This window comes from Chaetura pelagica, unplaced genomic scaffold (genome assembly GCF_000747805.2).
Source record: "Chaetura pelagica isolate M959 unplaced genomic scaffold, ChaPel_1.0 scaffold115, whole genome shotgun sequence".
In the NCBI taxonomy this organism is placed as follows: Eukaryota; Metazoa; Chordata; class Aves; order Apodiformes; family Apodidae; genus Chaetura; species Chaetura pelagica.
This window is the reverse complement of record NW_009953761.1, coordinates 5,163,842-5,183,536: the sequence shown is the minus strand read 5'-3', so window position 1 is coordinate 5,183,536 and position 19,695 is coordinate 5,163,842. Positions and strand designations below refer to the sequence as shown.

The 19,695-nt window shown below is 34.0% G+C and overlaps 1 protein-coding gene across 1 annotated transcript in view; it reads right to left on the bottom strand.

Annotated features, from left to right (window-relative positions):
* The window catches only part of PCDH17 (protocadherin 17), a 92,559-nt gene that overhangs the window by 52,085 nt on the left and 20,779 nt on the right, over positions 1–19,695 (bottom strand). Inside the window, exons 3-4 of the mRNA XM_010000861.1 lie at positions 11,867–11,925; positions 11,470–11,642 (exon numbers count right to left, since the gene is read on the bottom strand). Coding sequence (XP_009999163.1) covers positions 11,470–11,642; positions 11,867–11,925 — 232 coding nt within the window. The remainder of the gene's footprint in view (positions 1–11,469; positions 11,643–11,866; positions 11,926–19,695) is intronic.

Sequence of the window (19,695 nt, the reverse complement as noted above, 5' to 3'; positions counted from 1 at the left end):
CTTGAGAAGAAAAAGCAGCTACAGACCACTGACAGCTCTCCTCACAGCACTGCCTGAAGCACTCTGTATTTTTTTCCTCCAACTCCCTGAACTCAATGCACCTTCCCTCAAAGACTGTCTTTCCTATGCACCCAAGTATTCCAACCTGGGTACCAGACAGGTATTTTTGGGTCATAAAACTTTAAATTGAGATAAGACAGAAAAGAAAGTGACACCTGACATAGCTCAGAGTCACATTCAACTTTCTGTGTTTTACAACATAGACAAAAATCTTACAAATATTTTAGTATTTTTAAATTTGTCTTTTTAAAAGTCATATTCCTATGGGAAAATACTAAGTCTATAAAAGAAATCATGCTAAAAATTTGATAAAAATTTATTTCATAGACTATTTTGAAGTTTTTTCATGCAGAAAAGTACTGGTACCTTTTCACACTAGCCATCCAAAAATGACAGATTGTTAGGGCCAAATTTCCCACATTATATAATGCAAAAATTTCTATGGTAAGTAAAATATTCCTATAAAAAAGGGTGAACATGGTATTCCTAAAATTGTTATAAACATACAGGATGAATTTTAAACAACTTCAGGGGAAAAAAATATATGAGTCATTTCTTTAATAAATTAGAAGCAATTTTGGATAAACAATGAACACAATGCCCACTTGAAATCAGACTGCTAAATTAGAGAAGAAATATTGCATTTTGAAACTATTCACATCCATGAAGTGTAGGACTATTAACATTGAGTAGTACACACAGATCCAATATACACTTCCCGAGGCCATGTAGATTACAGAGGTACTGCAAAAGTCTCTACAGTATGGGAAAAGAAACAATTCCACTTATGTTTCTGTTTTAGACTGTCATTTTGTTGTTTGGACTGTGTAACTGCCTAGAGATCATGCCCAACGTGAAAGATAAATTACACTTTTTATGTAAGAGTTACATTCATTTTTTTCAGGCAAAAATTGGGTCAGATAATAAAATTCCTTATGAAGAATTTAATTCAAAACTCTGAGAAACAGTTAAGCTGAGAGACTCCTCTCTAAAAATCCGAGGTGCACCTCCCTGTAAAAATTCGGCAAATGCAGCTATCGTTGTTATAATATATATATGTCTATGTACATATATATGTAGGTTATATGTAGAGTACTATACAGTAACTATGTAAAAAAACCCTTCGTTCTTTAAATATTGTTTTTTTCAACCTTATATTGTACTTTTGATTGACAGATTTTGCCTCAGTATAACTATAATTTCCTAAAGCAAGCTTTATGATTAAAATATTGCATATATAAACACATTTGTGAATAGTTCTCTTATTTGGAGCTTTAAAAAAAGCATACAATGCTTTAAAGCCTTCAGTTTTCCATGCTGTTAAGATATGGAATTATATCTATTACAGAAACAAATTTTCAGGGACATCAGTTAATAATGTCTTATTTCTGTGTTTTTGCCTGTGTATGTCTACATATATAAACACACGTGCTACATGCACATATATATTATCAACATTAGAAGAATTTCTAAGAAATGCAGGATTTTTACATGTAGCCATATGTGCATTCCCACTGATTTGTATGAGATCATTTATGTATAAAAAGCTGGAATAATATGGTCCCAAATTTAAAAAAAAAAAAAAAAAAAAAAAGTATAGTTACTTGTCTTAAATAAAAGGGTATTTTTCTTTCCACAGTATGACTTGGTTATACTGGGCATATGCTCCTCTCCATTTCATGCTGCAGAGGAGAGCAGATGGAATTAAATATAGCTTGGCATGCAGCACAGGGGCAGCCATAGAGCAATATTTTTTAGTACCATGCAGGCACTACCAGATCTGTATACGTTAGAGATGAAACACAAAAAAGGCATGTCACCTTCAGGAAAGGGTACTAGTCAGGGAACATCTGTTATACATGCAGTGTTCCCTGCAGAAAGAACTGAAACATGATGAAATATGCATCTAAAGTTCCCTATTCACTGAGGTATATTAAGTCCCTTTCAAACCATATGAAGCCCACTTGGGGAAGGGAGGTTGTTTGAGTACAGCAGCTGGAATAGCAGAAAGCAGCAGCAGGGAATGGAAACCAGCTGTTCTGCCATTCTGGAAAACAAGATGGCCAGTAGGTGCACAGAGGCTGATACACGGCATGCCTGTATCATTGATGTACAGAAACTAGACCAAATTTCACTAAGCAGCAATCAGTTAATCATGCTGCAGCTCTGTCTCTGAGCAAAGTCTGTGTTAAATGCTAAGTACTACTGTATTATATGAAGGATTCTGGTCATGAAGCAGTACATAATCTATGTTCCCTGTGATTCTCTAACATGGTGAGCTCTTCCTGTAAACGATGTTTGCAGACAAAACACTGCAGAACAGGTCAGTGCCAATGTTCTCTTTCATTATGTTTTACTCAGGACTAGACAGTGTATTGCATCCTCACTTTTAATTTTGGCACCATAAAAATCAGGGCTAGAGTGGGTCCTCTGGCCCACGGCATGTTAAAATAAATCTAGATTATTGCCGGCAAATGTGTATTTAACCTGTTTTAAAAACCACCAAGAAGGGAGGTTCTTTAACCTACATGGGTAGCCAGCTTCAGTGCCTAGCTGTTTTTATAGCAAAGTTCTCTCTCATACACAACTTAAATAATAACTCTCCCAGTAAATTAAACAAAACAAAACAAAACAAAACAACCAAAAAAACAACCACCTTCCTATTTGTAACAACATTGTATACACAAAGACTACTATTCTGTTTCACCCCAGTCCTTGTTCATTTAAACAAACACAAATTCCAAACAAATACTTCTTTCAATTTTCACCTATAGGCCATGTTTCGTAAAACTCTATGTTCTGCTATTTTTCTGCCTCTTTGTTGATTTTGAATTTGTCCAGATCTTCCTTAAAAATATGCCTACAAACTGAGTACAGAGTCTGTGTCACTAATTAGAGTGTGCTGCAACTCTGGCCCAAATTAAATTATACCACTTTTCTTTCTCTGGAAACCAGGACACAGGAGAATAGTACTATGTGCATTAAAAAAAAAAAAAAAAAAAAAAAGGCCAGGAAAAAAAGGATGGAGTGGAGATACTCTTTGTTCCAGAATAACAAAACACAATTAGTATTATTCTAACTGAAGCATTTCTGAACGGAATAATTAACTCCCATCTCTTATTTAAGACACTGTTTTGTCTTCCCCAGCTGGACAGAAGACTATTGATAACGACAGTTATTTCCAACTAATGTATCAGTTTTACAGTAACTCCATCTACAGAACAGTCCTTTTTTTTTTTTTTTGTAATAAGAATGTGACTGGAATATACAATGGGATTGTGTTCAAACTTGACTATTATCATTGTTTATCATCTCTGTCTTATCTGCTGACTCATTAAGAGTAGACACAATGGTGATTTAAAATGAGACAGAGAGAAGATGTTATCTTTATTTTAATTCTCCCTTTTATATTACTGAATAAACATACACATGCATATATATATGTTTTTTTAAACTATAATTCTGTGCAAGCTTAGTTGAAAGAAAACTGGAAGTGCATCATACAAGGATGCTTTCAGACGCAGACTAAGAGGCAGGAATAGGCTCTCTAGTCCTGTTAAAATAGTTTGCATGATATTAAGTATCAATCCAATATATAAATATGTGTCCTAAAATTTTCATTAACAAAAGTAAGCACAGGTAGAGAACATCCATTAACCACCCAGGGGAATGCAGAAAGCCTGGAACAATGAAAACTGTCTATTTTCTGATTTTCTTGTTTCAAAAGTTGTTGATCTTTCTATGCCCCCACTTTTCTTTCAATTTATAAAAAGAATCTGAAAAGAAGATATGTTAGCTGAAGATAATGATTTTGACATAAGAGGGCCTCATCTTACTGAGAACTGCAAATCCTTCTCTTGCTCTTCTAAGTGGGAATAAAGCGAAAAGATAACTTATGGATTCTAAGCCTTCCAAGAACAAACTGCAGTACAATGACTGTGCTCAGCCCCAGGAAAGGCAGTGTCAAAACAGAGAGTGCAAAAAGGAAGTAATGAGATTTCCACTAGTGACAGGGGAGAGATATTCTGCTTTGTTGCCTCTGAACTGAAGCACGAAGAAATGAGGACCAATACCTACAGCACCCAAATACTGGAATTTACACTCACATCTCAGAGACTTACAGTAATAGACTTGTGATCTTGAAGTGCATGCTATGCATTAATTTGCATATAACCTCATTAAACGAAGCTCTTCTGAATTTATTTATTTTTTTTTTAATATGGTCCCAAACTTTTAAGGTGTTAGCAATGATTTCTAAATACATTAAATCGAGAAGCTTCTAATGAAAATAAAATACAGAGCAAACATACAGATAATTTTCCACCACTGAATTATTTTGTAATTATAAAATAAGTAGAAATAATGGAGGGAAAAATCAAATTACCTGAAAAAAAAGTGGCATAACAAACCAAATGGTGCATAGATGAAGCTGTGCTGAATGGCTATAATCCCTTTTTTTGTGTCATAGTGAGATGTTTTGTATACGTACCGATACAGAAAGTTCTTTCTGCATGTTTTGAAAGTCAGTTATAGAAAATTTCCCCTGGATTTGTGGCTCAATACATTAGTTAAATGTGGGATATGTTATTCACAAAACTTCACTGCTACCAGACACATAAAGAATCTGCCAGATGCTGAAACACGCACCTGATTAAAAACCTGGTTTGGCCGAAGTCAAATCCAGTTGAAAAGTAGGATAATAGGCAAGAACAGGCAGCAATAATAGGCTAAGATACTCTGATGAAAGGAGTATTCACTCTCTCTCTTCAGCTGCTAGAATGTTTGCACTGCTTTTCTACTTATTATCAATGAAGGCAGATCAGTAAGCAGTTGAGGCAGTAAGCTAATCCACCCCTTCTCCATTAAGGCGCCACTTCACTCCCTTTTCTGACTTCCTTTAGGACAAGCACCTGCTTCCTCAAATTTTTACTTCTTCGTCTGGATAGCCTTGAAATCCAAGTCTGCACATACATTTACAAGAGGAGCACACTACAGAGGGAAGCTATGCCTGGAAATACTCCCAACCCTAACGAGAAAGCACACGCACAAAAAAATCTGTTTTGAAGAACTGATTACTGTTAAAACTGCCTTCACACTATATCACTCCTGAATCTAGACTCAGTATTGAAATAACTGAAATGTAAAAAGTAAATTTAAATTCAATGGTAGACTAGTAGGTGGTTGAAAAATAAAACCTAAAATGAGAAGGATAGTCAATGTAACAGCAACAAAGGGAAAAGCAAATCTTTAAAACTCTGAGTATCATGAAAGTTGGTAGATGTGAGAGTTTTGTCTCTGTTTTGCCCAAATCCATCATATAATTTGTTCAATACACAATATAGCAAGAGATTTGTCATAGATTATGGAGTATTAGCATGAGAAAGGTTATGAAAATCTGCACAGAAAAGGCAGTTGACCTGTATTCTTCTCTCTAGTTGATTAACTTAAGTTCAAAGGGAAAATACTGTTCTGATCTCTCAAAAAAAGGGCATTACATAATATTTTCATAGCTGAGCTCAGTCTAAGTAAGGACATCTTGCAAAAGTGCCACCTAGATCATCTATAAATGAGTTTTTGAGATCAAGGCACTTAGAACATTTGAAACTTTTATGATTACTCCATCTAAAAGTGAAATATATTAATTTAAAAGTTTAATACCAATAGAAGTTTCAATATTAGTATTCAAAAAGGTCGTCATAAGAAGGATGAGACCCATAATAATATTGCTAATTCTCTTAACTTTAGAATTTCTGACTCATAAATAAGGTACTCAAAGCAGAAAAGTAAGGAGGAAGTACTAGCAATGTCTTATATGTCATAATGAATTTGTTAAACACACTGGAATGGACATTGAACAAATATAAATATGGCCTCCCTCTTCATGAAAGTCTGTAGTTCTACATACAATTTTAGTTTTAAAATAAATACCCTACCATAAAAATGAGGCCAACACCAAACATACCCAGGGTGTTGGTAAAATATTTAATCAATCAGAAACAATTACAAAATACAAAAGTTAGTTTTTGACCTATGCTAGTTTTCATCTAGCCTCACATATATTCTTGCATAAAGCACAGAAGCAAAAAAAAAAAAAAAAAAAGGAGAAAAATACCTATAAAATAAAAAATGAAAGGAGAATAAAGTGTCTCATTTTCTGTGTCTGTGGTCTTCATCTAACAGTTTCCAGAACTTACAGTTCTAGAAAGAGATACTACTACTAAATCATACTAAGAAAAGGAAGGAGACTCTCAATAAAGCTAAGTGGCTCTTGTAGCTTGCCTAGATAGCAATTGATCAGATGAAAATGAGGAACAGGTAGTGTGGGCAAGTCCTGACATACAACAGCAAGTTAGTGTCTTACCTGAACATGTTAGGGAAAAGCAACTTGGAAGGGCTGATAGTCCTGGACATAAAGACACTTAGGTGGTGTTGGAAGAAGTAGCACACTCTGAAAGTTATTCACATTCTGGGCACAGAGAAAATATGACAGGAAATTTTCTGTCTAGGGGGAAAAAAATATGGGAGGAAGCAATATTGAACAAAATGATTCACAGGTTGTATCGTTTCTGGGGGACTCTCACCTCCATCAGTTTCTCAGCAGAGGCCATTGCCAGCTCTGAGAACTTTGAAAAGAAATACTTCTCTACAATCTTCTTTTTCCATTATCTCATTAAGCTGATGTACTCATAAAAGAACCCATCATCCCCAATGGCATGGAAAGTGTTGGTGATGATGTCAGACAGCAGAAATTCGCTTGATGAACTATCTGCACTTATCAGTCTAGACTGATTCTCACTTAGTTAAACAGAATGGATTTTAATTATCTTACAGACTCAAGCTAGATTATAGCAAGAAAATCAATGGAGAGTTCAGAAAAAAGCTTGGTAAATAATTCTGATAATTTCTGCTCTGCTGTAGATGAATAATGTCATATACTTGATTTCAAGGATCATTCTTGTTTAAAAATTGAGAACATAAATTTGTAACTTACTATGGGCTCATTCTGTGAATTATTTCAGTGGACAGACTCCAGAGTTATCAGTTTTCATAGATTCTATAACACTGATACTGTTTTTATTCTTAAAACTGCTGCAGGACTACATCAGTTGTGATGCAAATGCATTTTTGTTTTGACAATGAAGAAAAAAGTATTATATTTTTAAGTTTTAAGGGTTTAGTTTTGTCCTGTAGATACATTACAGTCCTTTTATACTAGTCTTATATGTCTGATAATAAAATGGTGCTGTTCTACAGCAAAGCCTGGAGAGCAATACAAATCCTAGAGGAGTCTCTGACACCAACACTGAGGAATTTTCTTTTACCCTTCCCCCAAGGAGGTGCCTCCACTTTTCCTTTATTCTCAGGATCCGTGCTACTGTTAAGAAGGCAACAGCACATGCAGAAATATCTCCTCTGTGGGATGCAGGTGTGAACTACAAGCAAATGTGTCAAAAGAAAGATGCACAGCACAGTAATAAAGAAAAAAATTAACAACAAAGTTACTGAATTTGAAGATACTTAATCTGTTGGATATTTTTGACAATTAAATGAAAATGAAGATTTAATCCAAAGCGAAGAAACACAGAGAGCAAAACCCAAAACAAATAGGAAGGAAAAATTCCTGGGAAAATCTATCAAAGACAATGATTTACAAGTAACTACAAGAAAGTCCATAACCTTATATAATTTTACTGATTATATGATAAACACAAGCATTTATTTAGTAAAAAAATAAAATAAAATAAAAAAATAAAAAGCTGTACTGCTTTCTTGTAGATATAATTTATGGTTTACAGTACCTTTTTTAGCTTTGGATATCTTTTCAAGAAATACAGATTATTGCTGTTACACAAGACATTTCAAGCTAAAAGATTATTCTGTTATTTAAATTTAAATGTGAATAATATATGCTATGTCAGGTGGAACAAACAGGTAACTTGACAGATGTATTCAAAACGATTAATTCTTCTAAGACTTCTAGGTAGGGTGATCTCAAACTGTCCAAGCTAATAAGGTTTAAAATCTCAGCAACAGAAGTGGAAAAAGAGAGATAAACAAAAGAAACCTATCAAAAACTATTCTGTTGAAAGAGTAGCAGGCATATGGAACAAGCTGCTTAGTAAGACAGCTGATTCAGATAGCATAAGAAAGCTTATGAGACAGCTACATATTTTTATGCAGAAAGTGGCTTGGAATTCACAGCAAGAGGATAAATGGTTGACATAACTAAAACAGGACCTTCTTATTTTAACACTATATTTACTGTTGTGATAACTTTTATTGGGTTGGGTTTTGGTTTTTTCCCCCTTACTTTCCATTAAAGCCAAATGATGAGCTTTTGTAAGCATTTCATAAAGATATGTCATTTGCATTATACTTATGGGACTGTTTACAATCACCATCAGACAATACTTGCTATTTGGAGGTATCTTCCTTGAAATCAAACAGTTTACTAGTAAACTTACTGAAGCTTTACCATCCTCTGTTTTAACAATTTTAATGCAAATCATAAAGTAAGCTTGATTGTTTCTTATCCCATGCTGAATTAAGAAGACATTTTGCCTGCAAAATTATTTTTCATAAAATTTCCTACTTCCCTATTATTGATAGAAGAACAATTGCTGAAGTGCTAGTGATACAATTTTTGTCTCAATATGACCGTGTAATTTTCAAGCTGTCTAGGCTAGAGTTGCTCAAAACTGTAGTTAAACTACTGGCACCACTAGCATTCTTATTACTGTCATGGGTAGAACAGGACCTGCGACAATAGTGTTTGGAATTGTATATAGAGGATGTCAAACTCAAAGTATTTAGATTAGGAATTTCAAATCAAGATCCTAAATTCACAATTAATCCTGGTCATATTTTCAAAAACACCACATTGAATTATTAGCACAGTTCCTAAAACAAAAGTTCAACTATTTTAAGTAGCTTTAAACAACAATAATCAAGCCTGAAAATTCACTACAAAGTAGTGAATGCCCAACCCCATAAACAAGCCAGAATAATGCTAGAATCACAGCTTCTGATACTGTTTCAAGCACTGCCATAGACAATTGTTCATAGTAAGCTGTCCATTTCCTTTTCCCAGGGAAAAAAAAAAAAAAAAGAAAAAAAAAAGAAAATGCAATCCTTTTTCTATTCTACTTACATATTTTACTTCTCATCCTCCTTTGACTTGTTCTTTTGACTATAGAAAGCAATTTTGTTTACCTTCTTTCAAAAGAGAAAGGACTAAGAGCCCTCTTAGTACTAAGCTCAGTGACAAGCAATCATTGATTTCATTGGGAACACCATATTGCATCACGTTTGTTAGTGCAATGATCTATAACCCCATAAGGTGCTTGCTGCAGGTTCAGTTTTCATAATATGTCAATGAGTTTATTACAACACATTTGAGACAGAGGGTTCTTACAAGTAAACAAATGGATATTTGTACTGTTTGTAATTATATTTGGAGGGAGAAGGAAAAAAAGGGGGGAAAAGTAATCTGTCTCTCTATATTCATGATTTTTATTTATTTTTTTTCTCAGTAGGAAAATTCACATAAACACTCGCTATTTCAGTTCAGTGGTTGAAAGTACTTAACATTCACAGTTCAATATATGTTTCATAAGAATTTGAGGAATTCCTATGAGCCACTGCAATAAGTTGTTTCTTGATTAACAGGGCCCCTCATCTAGATTCAATCACAAATGCAAACCTCCATGTAACTCTGCATTGTAATGAAAATAAGCAATAGGAATAGTTGGCTTGATTTGCTTACTAGAGTTTTTATATTTTGAACAGTATTGGGCTTGATGCTGCTGGAAAAACTGCTGTTATGAACTTGGACCATACTGTCCTTTTCTTGAAAAAGTCACACATTTTTAATGTGAATAGTGAATAGAATTTTTCATGGCTATACTTGATACATAGAAATCTTGACATTTTGTCTTTTTCTTACATAAGCTTGAGAAAAATAGACACGGGCTCAAAAAATTCCTTAAAAAAAAAAAAAAAAAGAAGGCAAAAAAACCCCCAGTACTACATCTTTATACAGATCAATGTCCAATTACAAGCAGAGAGTTGCTGTGGCAGAAGGTCAGGAAAAAATAATCCTTCTGTCATTTATTACTTGGAAAATAAGTTCATATATGAGGTCAACCTTCATATATATACAGAATAAATTATACTGCAGCATTCTAAATATTTTACATGGCAAAAAAGTTATATTGCAATCTCAACATAAACAGAAAAATGAAGTTGAACATGTATTTCCTGATGACTATGCTACAGATTAGACTAGGCTAAGAGGTAACAAACCAAGGTCTGATTAATCAACAATTAATAAAACCTTATAATGTATTTCTGCTTAATTATTCATAGAGCTTCTTATTAAGGCTGACTTACTTTATAACATTTGAACTGCCTTTAACACTGAATCATATTCCCACAACAAACTAAAATAATAGTACATATAAAAAAATATATTAAAATAATTCAGCATTATTCTTCCTTATTTCTTACAGCTTAGAAGATAAACAGGAACACAAATAATACTGGAATAATCAGTTTGTCTGATGCTTTTAAGAAAAAAAAACACAAAATCCACCAAAAAAGAACCAACAAAAAGAACCCCCCCAAAATAAGTGTCTTTTTCTGAAACAAAAGATCTCAAAATTATATAAATACATCTGGAAAAAAAATGAATTGGACACAGAGTTTGAGGAAATAAACATGCTTGTTTGTCAGAATGGATGCTTGCAGAAAGTAGTCATTGTCCTAATATAAGTTGTTTCAGCTGTTTCACAGACATTCATTTTTTATGCCTTCACAGGATGTGAATGGAATTACGTTGAAAATCAGATTATATTATAATTTGACACTTCTCACACTACTATTAATTGTGAAATCAACATTACAAATATAAAAATATGTCCATGAAATGAAAACATCTTCTGATCCAGTTTTACTCTTGTCTGATATCCCAAGCCTCTTTTCTTCTCCAGACTACATGTGGAATATAAATGACTGGTGTTCTTTTATCTGTTGCAGTCATGTCTAGTTTGAATTTCCAAATCACACTTTGGCAGAAGGACTGTATTTAATATATCACAGGCAATGCCAGTGGAGATAAAGTATATTCTAATCATTTTAGAAAAGTACTAATTTTCTCTCTCTCTCTTTCTTTTTTTTTTTTTTTTTTTTTTTTCCAAATCTGTTTTTGGATACTTGAGGTTTCATTTCATGTTCATTCTGAAAGATACTGAGTATTCTTTGCTCTGGGCTATCTGTGAGATTTACTGTTTTCTCTGATGGTATTAACTTTGGGCTATGCTGCTCTGATAAACCTCAACTGCAATACTAATAGGTTTATAATGACAGATTAAACTCTATGCTTTTGTAAACATTGGAGGCTTCACTCACCTTGTTCAAGTGGCTGGCTTTTAGTTGAAGTAGTTTTCATCTTGAGTGCCTCCCTAACAGACATGTCACAGCAGGAGCCTTTGTTAGTGTCTTGGTCACTGTCAGCCTGATCACTGTCCCCATGCCCGCTGTCCCTCAAGCTGGCTCTTTCTGGATCCTTGAATGTGGAGCTACTGAAATACATATTTAAAAAAAAAAAAAAAAAAAAAAAAGGGATCCTTGAATTGGGGTGAATTGAAAAAACATTTTAAAAAAAAAAAAAAAAAAAAAAAAAAGAGAGAGAGAGAGAGAAAGAGAGTTGTATTTACTTGTTCTAAGTGGAATTGTAGTCTCTGGCAAAGCAATTTTGACAAGAACGCAAATGGGGAAGCCGAGAAAGTTATTTAATAGGCCTTACCTTTGAACAAACTGCTGCCTGCTGCCCATGTAATTGGGCTCTGCGGGAAAATTGTCTGTCTGTGAAAGAGAAGGAAAAAAATACGTATAGTTGTACACTGGACAAATCTCCTGCAGAGCAACAAGATTTCCTAGAGGAGAAATGATTAATAATTCAAAAATTCCCTTAATCTTCAGATTTGTACATTTTAATTAAATTGGAAAATGCTGGCATGTAATTATGGGCTCAGAACAATTAAATGATTCCGGTCCACAAATTACCTGCTAAAGTAAACAATGAGACTCCAAATAAGTGGCATTCTCTGTTAGTAACCTGACAGATGACACTGTTTATGTTTTTTTCATTAGTTAGATATTAAGACTGATGGTTAATGAAAATGAGAGAAAAAAATATTTTTTATATTACAAAAGTGAATTATACAATAATTGTAATTTTCAATCATAATTACATCATCTACTGGGATCCTGAGGCCCTTACTGTTGTAATACAATTTCATATATTGCTATATTACTCTTGAATTGAAAAAACCCCTGCAAAAAAATAAAGAAAAGTTGTAGTTGATTAGCTGTGTTGTTTGTTTGTTTGTTTTTTAAATGCAACTGGAAAACTGCAAGTATGAAAATATTTGACTTTTCTCTCTTTAATTTTCATCAGTATTAATAGCTATGTCAGAATAATGGGAACAGCACATGCCAGCGAGAACATTAAATGATTGTTGTAGACAAGTAGTTTTTAAAAGAAGATACTTTCATTAAGCCTGCCATGAGTATATTTTTAGCAGCATGAGCTAAGTAACTGTAGAAGCAGAAGTATTTACAGCATCCAGACCAACATGGAGTCCTGCCAAAGGGAACTGAATTCCCCTTGTATCATCGGCTGAAGTTCTTTGGGAGAAAGAAAGACTGCATCTTTCACAAAACTCCAGATACTGTACATTCACACACGTCACTTCTTCTTGCAGCTGACCTAGTGACAGAGCTTCTACTGTTTTCTGCATCACTTCGTATCACACCACCATACTTCCCAACAGCTATGAGTTTTGCAACAGTATCTAGTGTATCAGGATCAGTAACACAGACAGTGCTCAGTTAATGGAGCAGAAGGCCAAAGGTAATGCTTAATGTCACGCAAGTGTTTGCCTAAGTGACTGCTCTCTTAGATATTTGGTTATCTCTGCCACTACCCAGCACAATTTTTAGTTCTGGTTTCGTAGGTAGGTGGTACTTAGAAATATTTGCTACTTCTTGCATGGTTGGGATATTGAAGCTTGGAAAAGATCTGAAATTTAACAATCATTGCTGTTTGCAATAAAAAATAGGTAGCCACCTGCCAATCTCAAGGTACATGTGAAATGAATGTGCTAATATCCCGTAGATATCTTGTGTGATCTAGGGAAAGGATGTAAGATAAACAATTATCTTCTGTTTGCTATGTATAAAATCAATTTACACTATATTTTCTTCTTATTTCTAAAATCCTTTGGTTAAAAAAATCAGTATTATAACAAGCATTGTGTTCACATTTTGACGCTGTTTCTAATTTAAGGTATGGAGGACATGGTCATTACAAAAATAATCATGTTTTATAATTTTCCTTTATGATAAACTGTGTGACAAAAATCAGGTTTTATTCATCTGTCTTCAAAGTATAGCAAAAGTATACTTCTAAGTGACTTCTTGTCGTATTAAAATTGCACATAATTTGGAAATCTGGAAGTTTATGTCCAACTAGAGACTTGTTCTTCAGCAACATTATGAAAAGATGAGCTTGTAAAAGTTCTTTAATACTGCCTAAGAAATGCAAACAATATGCTCAGTTTTGTGTCACTGCTTTTCCAAGTTAGCGTTTCAGAAGCTGATGATTTCAGCTACAGGTATCCAAACTTTTTTAAAACTGGCCATTTCAATTTGGGGGTAGTTTAGTGCTTTGAGCTTAAAACCAGACAAGATCCTGGTTTTAATACATACTATTAGACTACAAGTTTGTCTTAAATTTTAACACATTTTAAGTTACAATAAACAAACACCCAGAAGAAAAAAAAAGAAGGAAGAAATAGAGGTGCAAAGATAAATATTTCATCATTCTTACAGGTAATCTCTTAAATGTAGCACATCATATTTTGGAATCAGCCTTAATTCTGCCATTTATTCTTTTCTTGCCACAACTCGTAAGCTAGTATCTCTCGTGCACAGCAAATCCAACTCGCATGTATACCCATAAACATTATGACACTCACAGAGGCCAGTATTTCTCAGTACAAATAAACCTTTACAATTGCAGAACTTGTGTATTTTCTGGGTCTAATATCCCAACTATAGATGCTCAGGAAAGCTGACCTTATGTTTTTACTTATATAAGAAATCTGCCGCCTCCTAAACACATCTGTTACTAGAATCAACATTTTCATTTTTCACATCACTGTCAGGCAAAATGCCCACTATAAAACGCCTTTTCAGAAATTCTCAGCTTTTAGAAAAGTCAGACATTTGCCCTGTAATTAATTATAACATCTCCTTAAACGTAGTGCTAAGACTTTATCTGGAAGTTAGGTCACAGTAAGAACTGGTTGTACTTTCAGTTTCTGCTTTTTGATAGCAAAAAAAGCACCCTGGCTTGTATTAGAAATAGTGTGACCAGCAACACCTGGAATATTGCCTCCAGTTTTGGGCACCTCAATTCAAGAGAGATATCAAGGTGCTGGAGCGAGTACAGAGGAGGGCAACAAAGCTGGTGAAGGGCCTAGAGAATAAAACTTATGAAGAACAATTGAAGGAGCTGGGAATGTTTAGTTTGAGAAAGAGGAGGCTGAGGGGAGACCTCATCAGTCTCTACAATGACTTGAAAGGTCATTGTAGAGAGGTTGGTGCTGGTCTCTTTTCTCAGGTTACTAGCAACAGAACAAGAGGGAGTGGCTTCAAGCTGCAACAGAGGAGGCCTAGATTGGACATTAGGAAAAATTTCTTCACAGAAAGAGTGGTCAGACACTGAAATAGGCTGCCCAGGGAGGTGGTTGAGTCACTATCCCTGGATGTGTTTAAGAGTCGTTTGGATGTGGTGTTAGTGGATATGGTTTAGGGTTTAGGAGAGAACTTTGTAGAATAGGGATGATGATTGGACTCAGTGATCCCAAGGGTCTTTTCTAACCTGAATAGTTCTATGATTCTATGATTCTGTGATTTTGCATGCCCTGGAGTAGCCAAGATACAAATTTTAATATAGAAGTTATGCCACCATCCCAAAAATGAGAGTTACTTCTGAGAAATTCTGTATTTATGCTAATCATTATTGACCTTTAACTCAATAATAATTTGACCAATTTCCTTAATATTGTCTTTTTTGGCAATACAAACAGTTGGGTGCCATATTACAGCAAGTTCATTACTGCAAAAGAATAAATGAAAATACTTGACTCTTGACTACCATATACAGCCATTGAGCATAAAGCTGAATTCTTTTCCTTCTCCTCTGAAAGCATTAAATCTCCTATGAACTATGAAAATGTGGTGCCGGTGTTGGGCTGTAATAGCATTCTGAGCATTCTGAGCATTCTGAGCATTCTGAGACACAGGCAGCAAAGAGAGAATTGATTCATGTATCATAATGCCTATATAAAAAAAAAGGGATAATAAACAAACATTTATATTTAAGGCTAGGCAGTTTAGAGGAATCTTAGAAAGGTAAGCATCCATTTCACAATGAATTATAGAGATATGAATGTCTAACTCCCTTAAACATTTTTTTTTTTTTTTTTTTTTTTTCCTTTTGGTTAACCTCAGTTGAAGTGAGAGGTCATATACTTAAAATTTTTACACTTGAACATCTATGGAAGTGATATTACACATTTCAGCTCATGCATTAACCATACTTCTTTACACTGCATAGCTGTAACTCGAAGAAACGAGTGCTACATTAAAAATCTATCAATAGCAAATAAAGTCATTGTTCTTCTCTGCTCACACATCTCTTTTAAGGAACTCAGAAACACCATGCCTCTCTTTTTGCCTCTGGTTTTAAGATAGGGTTAAGCTCACCTGCTGATAACCATCTAAAAACCAGTCACTTGTTCTTAAGCTAAGTAGCTAACATCCCTCTATAAGCATTAGAGACATACAAGATAACTGAGCCCATTTTTGGCATCTTCTAGGCACATACTGCCCCTTGGAGATTACTTTCTCCAAGAACTATCAGGAAGTCTAGATGACAAGCAAGACATTCAGTGTAATAGCTAAAGCTAAATAAGATGCATCATATCAAGAGTGAACTACGTGGAATTAAAATCTCCTGATAAATAGCCAAAAATCACTCAAATGCCAGCACTGTTAACCTCTTGAAGAAAATAAAACAGGCTCCACCTTCGCCCTCTGCTACCCCTAGAAAACCCCCAGAAAAAATCCATCTCTAAAAGTCACCACAGTTAAATAGTAAAAGTGTGTTTCTTGTCTCTGTGATTGATGGTTGAGGACTGGTGTACAAGTTAGGTCACCAACTACTATGATGCAAGTTCTTCACTAGGAGGAAAACATAGGGGGACAAATAGTCCCTACAACTAAAGCAAAGAAGAATTGTCAACTGCCACTGTTAGGTATCAGAGAATTAAAAAGTCTGTGATGTCCATAGATCCACTAGAGAATAGATCCTGGTTTTATGGCTTATTTTCACGTCTTAGCGGAACCAGTTTATTTCCAAAGAGGGTAAGCTGTTAAACCATAAAACAGATACATTTTTTCACAGTTGCTAGTAGCACCTTTAAAATACTTTTTTTTTTTTTTTTTTTCCCCGTCTATCTGTCCTAATATGTAACCTCAGAGTAAATTTGAAATTTGAGGAAAAATGTCATTACTGCAATGTTGCAGAAAAGTCCTGAGGATTTCTCTACACATTTTTAATACAGCTTTCTCATAAGGATGAAGCTCATAAAAAATGCCATTTTGAAAGAGACCAGCAGACATATAAATCTTTCAAAAGCTGCCAAAATTTAAAATAATAGGGTTTCTGCCTTTCAGAAAAAATTTTCTGAAAATATTTTACAGTTTGACTGTTATCTTTTTCATCAGAGAATTGAGGAAGAGGAAAGGAAAAGAATGGACAAATTGAAACTGTGCAAAATATACCTATGCTGGTATGGCGTTTCAGATGTGACATTAAAATTACTACAGTTTAATGAGACTTGAAGAATTACTTATTGACCAATGTTTGCAGGAACAACATGTAAAACTTCCTTCAAGTGCTATTGCCAACAGTCTCTGAAACCATTCATTCTATTACAGGTGTTAGAGCCTGAGTATTAAAACCACACACAGGCTTAAATAAACTACAATTGTTGCTAAGTATTGCTCTTATACAGTGAATTTGGAATATTAAATGTTATAAATTAAAAAAACCAACAACAAAGCAACACAACATTCAGCAGGTTGAAAGTCACAAATTAAGGTCCTACTAATTAATTCTAGAAATGTTATGATTATCAAAGGTTTCATTTAGAGAAAGAAAAATTAAAAATTCTGGCCAAGGACAGAGTAACAGAAACAAATCCATCATAGGATCCATTAACCTTAAATAATAGGGGGGGGGGGGGAAGGGGAGGAAGTGAAAACTGCATAAGTAGAAACAGCTTGAAAGAGCCTGGGCAGAGCATTACATGATGAATTTTAGGGAATATTTTTAGCAACAGATTACAGTAATATATCTTTATTATTATTATTAATACGTTCATGTTCATAAGGAATATGTGAATGTGTTTACTTCTTTGAAATATTTTGATATTTTTATAAATAAAAAGGACTGCCACTGTGACTCTGGACAAACTTTTTTTGTGTTTTTTTTTTAAGCCAGGATCAAAACTACATCTCCATATTAATCAGATTTCAGGGATGTTACTCTTGCTCAGTAAGACAATGACAGAGAACTTCACAAGGCTTTCAAGAATTCCTATAATTCCTATAGGGTGTCTATTAAAAACTAGAGGTTTCTAGATTATATTTTTTTCTTCTTTTTAACTGAAATATTTGTTGTACCACAATGCTGAATATTTAAATCAATCCTTTCATATTCCATATTGTTTTAATAGCAGCAGAGAAAAATAAAATAAAATGAAAATTAAAAAAAAAATAATAAAATCAATATGACTACAAATATAAAGACAGGGAAAGTGAGAGAGAAAAAGAAGAGAGGAGAGAGAGAAATGTAATATTTAAGTATTCTTGACAAATTATGCCCAGAAATGGATGTTAGGCTACTAGAATATTTATATTTTTTTCTCAGAATTACAAGAACAAGTATCACGTTTTCAGAAATTATTCAATGCAACTCTATTTTTTATAGTTCATACCTGAACTATAATCAAGCAAAATGTCTTTGCTGACACTAACTTGTTTTTAATTAAACATTAAATGCAAAAATGAAATGAAACATCTCTCCCTTTTATCAGACTGTCATGTAATATCTAACACTAGCATCTTCTGTGTCTTTTCTTGATTATCTTAATTCTGAGTATTCATCCTTCCCCCATAAACAAAAATCTTATACAATGGCTATCAACTTTCAAGAGAAAAGAATTTTATTCTGTGAAATCTGGTTTTGAAAGAGCAGATAATTGTATTCTTTTTGTTAAGAACAGTTTGTGTTCAACGTAGTACAATTTTTCACAGTCTCTTTAGTGGAAGACTGCCAGTGAGCATTTATACTTAGCATAAAGTAGTTGGGTTTGATTTCACCAGACTTCCTTCATTAAGAAAATGTATTAATGCAATAGTAAAAAAAACAAACCAAAAACCCCAAACAACAAACAAATAAACAAACAAAAACAACACACACACACAAAAAAGCCAATGAACAAACCAATACAAAACAAAAATCAAAGCAAAATAAACAAACAAAAAAACCCCCAAAAGTCCAAAACTCAGCATAAATTTTACAAATTTATTCTGCTTTTTTGAAGGAAAAAAATAAATAGGATGCTTTAACAAATCTTGTCCTAGTATGTGCTCTCCACTCTCCTTTTGAAAATGTTTTTGAGACATAATTTTATGACATGTACATATTTGGGAAGTTTCACACTTGCTGCAAAATATGTACTTTGGTGTTACAAGACCTACACTGTGTTTATGCAAATTTATGACATATGTAACATTCTTCAAAAGTGTGCTAAAAACACAGGGCAACAAAACTAATCATATCCATAAGGCAATATTGTTCATCAGGCTGCTGCACTCTTTATTGAAGAGTGTGGGTGGCTCTTGTTTTCTCTTTCTCTTCAGTGAGAAAAGCAAAACTGTGAGAGAAAGAGGTCCTGAGCCATTCAGTCAAATGTACAGAGCGACTTCTGAAAAGTGAAGGTCTGGGGACAGAAACTACCATGCTTTCCATTCCTGAAGGAATGTAGATTCTCCTCATATAATGCCTGGTCTATGTACTATCTTCTCATAGCATGTACACTATTAAAAAAAAAAAAAAAAAAAAGTATTGCTTAAGCTTTCACATTAAGGTTTTGCAGATATTTAAACTCTCTTTCTGCTACCAGCTTAATGAACGCAATTATTTCTTAAGCTTTTACAAGAGTTTACTCTGCAGTGCACAATGCACAAAAGAAGACAGAAGCCTAGACTGCAGGGATTCAAGACAGTGCAAGGATTAGCAGTCACAAGGCCCAGTCAAGCTTTCTCTCACCTCTGATGGTTGCATCAAGACTGAAGAGTAAATAAACTAAAAAGATCACTATAGAGAAACATATTTTTAAGTGACCCTGGTAAAAAAGTAGACAGGAAAGGCACTCAAAAGATGGATGACACCTGACAATGATCAGATTTTTCTATAAAAGCCTTCAACTCCTC